The sequence below is a fragment of the Littorina saxatilis genome, linkage group LG1, assembly GCF_037325665.1.
Source record: "Littorina saxatilis isolate snail1 linkage group LG1, US_GU_Lsax_2.0, whole genome shotgun sequence".
Taxonomy (NCBI): domain Eukaryota; kingdom Metazoa; phylum Mollusca; class Gastropoda; order Littorinimorpha; family Littorinidae; genus Littorina; species Littorina saxatilis.
This window is the reverse complement of record NC_090245.1, coordinates 10706350-10711349: the sequence shown is the minus strand read 5'-3', so window position 1 is coordinate 10711349 and position 5000 is coordinate 10706350. Positions and strand designations below refer to the sequence as shown.

Below are 5000 nucleotides of genomic sequence, written 5' to 3'. Positions count from 1 at the left end.
GTAGTTGCGCTAAGAAGGATAGCACGCTTTTCTGTACCTCTCTTTGTTTTAACTTTCTGAGCGTGTTTTTAATCCAAACATATCATATCTATATGTTTTTGGAATCAGGAACCGACAAGGAATAAGATGAAAGTGTTTTTAAATTGATTTGGACAATTTAATTTTGATAATAATTTTTATATATTTAATTTTCAGAGCTTGTTTTTAATCCGAATATAACATATTTATATGTTTTTGGAATCAGCAAATGATGGAGAATAAGATAAACGTAAATTTGGATCGTTTTATAAATTTTTATTTTTTTTTACAATTTTCAGATTTTTAATGACCAAAGTCATTAATTAATTTTTAAGCCACCAAGCTGAAATGCAATACCGAACCCCGGGCTTCGTCGAAGATTACTTGACCAAAATTTCAACCAATTTGGTTGAAAAATGAGGGCGTGACAGTGCCGCCTCAACTTTCACGAAAAGCCGGATATGACGTCATCAAAGACATTTATCAAAAAATTGAAAAAAACGTTCGGGGATTTCATACCCAGGAACTCTCATGTCAAATTTCATAAAGATCGGTCCAGTAGTTTAGTCTGAATCGCTCTACACACACACACACACACACACACACACACACACACACACACACACACGCACATACACCACGACCCTCGTTTCGATTCCCCCTCGATGTTAAAATATTTAGTCAAAACTTGACTAAATATAAAAATGAACATCCTGAATGCTCCCTGTGCAAAGTGAAAATATTTTGCTGAATTAATGTTGAAGACAACAACCATTTGTGTTCGTTGAGAAATTATTTAATCAAAAATCCCTTTCTGCCCGGAGAGCACCCAGACGGTTGATGTTGGTGTATGTGATCAAGTGGAGGGATGGTGTTATACCGTGTACAAAGCCCCACCAGATCTCAGATGGTGAGTCGAATATTTACACCCCCGGTATAGGGGTGTGTATAGGTTTCTCTCGATGTGTTTGTGGCGGTGTTTGTGTTCGCAAGTAGATCTCAAGAATGAACGGACCGATCGTCACCAAACTTGGTGAACAGGTTCTATACATTCCTGAGACGGTCCTTACAAAACTTGGGACCAGTCAAACACACGGTTAGGGAGTTATTGGTGGATTAAAATTATACAACGACTTATAGACGGACACCCCTCTTGGTCAAAGGGAAATAACCATTCTCACTGCCACCAACTGAGAAGGTTATTTCCCTTGACGGGGGTGTTTTTCCTATCAGAGGAATTTCTTGTTTTCATGGGAAGGACAGTTCCTTTAATCTAAGACATAGGCCTACTTCCCTGTTGTCATCATATTCACGAGTTTTCATTCATAAACTAGCTGGGTAACAAAAAACAATGTCATCATTTTCACGATGTTTTCATTCATAACCAGCTGGGTAAATAAAAACAATTGTCATCATTTTCACGAGTTTTCATTCACAAACACCTGGGAAATAAATCTCATGTTCCCCATGCAATAACTCGAGGTGGTGAATGGGTTTGAGCTTTCAGGTGAAACGTGGATTGTCAAAGTAAAAGCCAATGTGTGGAACCATCGCGGCTTTGGATAAAAATTTGTGTTTCCGAGGACAACGATTGTAAGCGATCATTCTCAGAGACCCAATCAATGTTGATAATTACCGCGGCGACTCATGGTCAATTTGCAACTTATCTCTGTAATCGCAAAATCCACAACGAAAAGTCATAAACACTTAAAAGAAAAGAAATATGCTCAACACTTACTGAACTCACAGGTATGATCGCAGCTCTGTACATTTTCAGACTGGAAGAAAAGCGTCAACAAGCTACGTTTGACGTCACATATAAGTTTGACGTGTTATCTCGTGCTACTGTGACGATGCTTTGTGGCCCGGAGTTGGATTCTAAAAATTCGTCTCCCTGTGGGTTATTGTGCATTTTGTTGCACAACCAAAATGATGACAAAAACGATGTTTGGTGGCTTGTTGTCAGACCAGCATTTTTTTGTTGGTCCTCGGGGAGCATATCGCCTTTTGTCTCATATTTATCAACCGCGGCCTTCGGCCTTGGTCGATAAAGATGAAACAAAAGACGATATGGTCCCCTTGGACCAACAAAAAAGCTGGTCTGTCAACAAGCCATCAAACATCTTATATTGTTCATATGTGACAAACCGACGTAAACTGTGTCGATAATGATGGAACAAAAGACGATATGCTCCCATCGGACCGACAAACAAGCTGGTCTGTCAACAAAGCACCAACATCGAACGCAGAAGAAGAACAAGTCGCGTAAGGCGAAAATACAATATTTAGTCAAGTAGCTGTCGAACTCACAGAATGAAACTGAACGCAATGTCATTTTACTCGTAGCATCGTCAGGCCACCGCTCATGGCAAAGGCAGTGAAATTGACAAGAAGAGCGGGGTAGTAGTTGCGCTAAGAAGGATAGCACGCTTTTCTGTACCTCTCTTTGTTTTAACTTTCTGAGCGTGTTTTTAATCCAAACATATCATATCTATATGTTTTTGGAATCAGGAACCGACAAGGAATAAGATGAAAGTGTTTTTAAATTGATTTGGACAATTTAATTTTGATAATAATTTTTATATATTTAATTTTCAGAGCTTGTTTTTAATCCGAATATAACATATTTATATGTTTTTGGAATCAGCAAATGATGGAGAATAAGATAAACGTAAATTTGGATCGTTTTATAAATTTTTATTTTTTTTTACAATTTTCAGATTTTTAATGACCAAAGTCATTAATTAATTTTTAAGCCACCAAGCTGAAATGCAATACCGAACCCCGGGCTTCGTCGAAGATTACTTGACCAAAATTTCAACCAATTTGGTTGAAAAATGAGGGCGTGACAGTGCCGCCTCAACTTTCACGAAAAGCCGGATATGACGTCATCAGAGACATTTATCAAAAAAATGAAAAAAACGTTCGGGGATTTCATACCTAGGAACTCTCATGTCAAATTTCATAAAGATCGGTCCAGTAGTTTAGTCTGAATCGCTCTACACACACACACACACACACACACGCACGCACGCACGCACGCACACACATACGCACATACACCACGACCCTCGTTTCGATTCCCCCTCGATGTTAAAATATTTAGTCAAAACTTGACTAAATATAAAAAGTCAACAAAGCACCAAACATCTTATATCATCCACCTGAAAGAGTCAGCACGTGGACTTTGAAACTTGACTTATCGTACAGCCAATGTAGCATAATGTTATACCGGCGAACACTGATTATTTCATCAAAGGCATTGCCCAGAAGTGTTCAGACGATGTTTACTCCTGAAACAGAGCTGCGTCAGTTTATCCCAGTGGTTAATCAAGCAGCGAGCTAGTCTTCTAAAAAGTCTTGTATTAATATTTAAAAGGAAGTCTTGAAGTCGAGCATTGTTTTCATGAAGACTTGCATCATTTCGAGGAAGTCTTGTATCATCTGCATGAAGTCTTGTATCATCTAGATGAAGTCTTGTAATATCTCGATAAAGTCCTGCATCATTTTGTTAAAGTCTTGTATCATTTCGAGGAAGTCTTATATTATTTTGATGAAAACTTGCGTAATTTCGAAGGAGTCTTATATTATTTTGATGAAGTCTTGTATCATCTCAATCAAGTCTTGGAACATTTCGATGATGTCTTGTATTATCTACATGAGTCCGTCTTGCATCATTTTGTTGAAGTCTTGTGTCATCTCGAGGAAGTCTTGTGTTATTTCAAGGAAGCCTTGTATCATCATTTCGTGGAAGTCTGGAATCATCTCGATGACGTTTGCATAATCTCGAATAAGTATCGTATCACCTGTGTATGTATATATATATTTTTTAGAACGTGTTCACAAGCACTTTGTCTGTTATCTTTCCATACGTTTGTGTGTGTGTGTGAAAAGATTGTAAATAACCAAAAAAGGAAGACGGGCGCTGTGGCGGGGTGGTAAGACGTCGGCCTCTTAATCGGAAGGTCGAGGGTTCGAATCCCGGTCGCGGCCGCCTGGTGGGTTAAGTGTGGAGATTTTTCCGATCTTCCAGGTCAACTTATGTGCAGACCTGCTAGTGGCTTATCCCCCTTCGTGTCCACACGCAAGCACAAGACCAAGTGCGCACGGAAAAGATCCTGTAATCCATGTCAGAGTTCGGTGGGTTATAGAAACACGAAAATATCCAGCATGCTTCCTCCGAAAGCGGCGTATGGCTGCCTTAATGGCGGGGTAAAAACGGTCATACACGTAAAATTCCACTCGTGCAAAAAACACGAGTGTACGTGGGAGTTTCAGCCCACGAACGCAGAAGAAGAAGACCAAAAAAGGAATAAAACATGTTTAATGGCAAACGACTCCGACTGACCAAACCAAGACTTTTCTTCTTGACCCTGTAGTCCAAAGTGAAATGTCAGACGTCATAAGTGAAAAGGATGTTGGAGAAGACGTCATAATGCGAAACATGACGTCACTTAAAGCATTGTGTTACTTATCCCAGGAACTGAACAATAATTTTGCAAAAGAAGTCTGTCTCGGTGACTTCGTCATATACCAACAGAAATACATAATCGTTAGGTCACCGCCAGGCTGTCGCAGATATTGGTGTCGGATGTCATCAATCTGAAGACATCTCGGTGATGTTAACCACCACCATAGAGCGGAAACCGATGTGAAACCAGCCTCCCGGTACGGCTTGCAGTTCCACTTCCGGTCTCACCAAGTTCCGTCCGCTCCTCGTGTACATGGCGTGGATGATCTGTTGTTCCACCTGCAGCGGACAAAGCAGTCACCATAATCCTCATTTTTTTTTTTTTAAACCGGATGATCGAAATGACATGTTCAACCTGCAGCAGACAAAGAAGCAGTCACCATAATCGTCATTTTTAATTGAATTTTTATTTTTCATTTTTAAACCGGATGATCGAGATGATATTCAAGACTTACTCGAAGAAAATTTTGTCTGAAATGTGGTATTTAGTGTTGCCTACATCGAGAGTATG

The 5000-nt window shown here is 39.6% G+C and overlaps 1 protein-coding gene across 1 annotated transcript in view; it reads right to left on the bottom strand.

Annotated features, from left to right (window-relative positions):
- LOC138961408 (uncharacterized) overlaps window positions 1–5000 on the bottom strand; it is a 9517-nt gene that overhangs the window by 904 nt on the left and 3613 nt on the right. Inside the window, exon 4 of the mRNA XM_070333029.1 lies at window positions 1–4768. This exon is cut by the window's left edge and continues 904 nt beyond it. Within this exon, the coding sequence (XP_070189130.1) occupies window positions 4616–4768 (153 nt within the window). The 3' untranslated portion in view covers window positions 1–4615. The remainder of the gene's footprint in view (window positions 4769–5000) is intronic.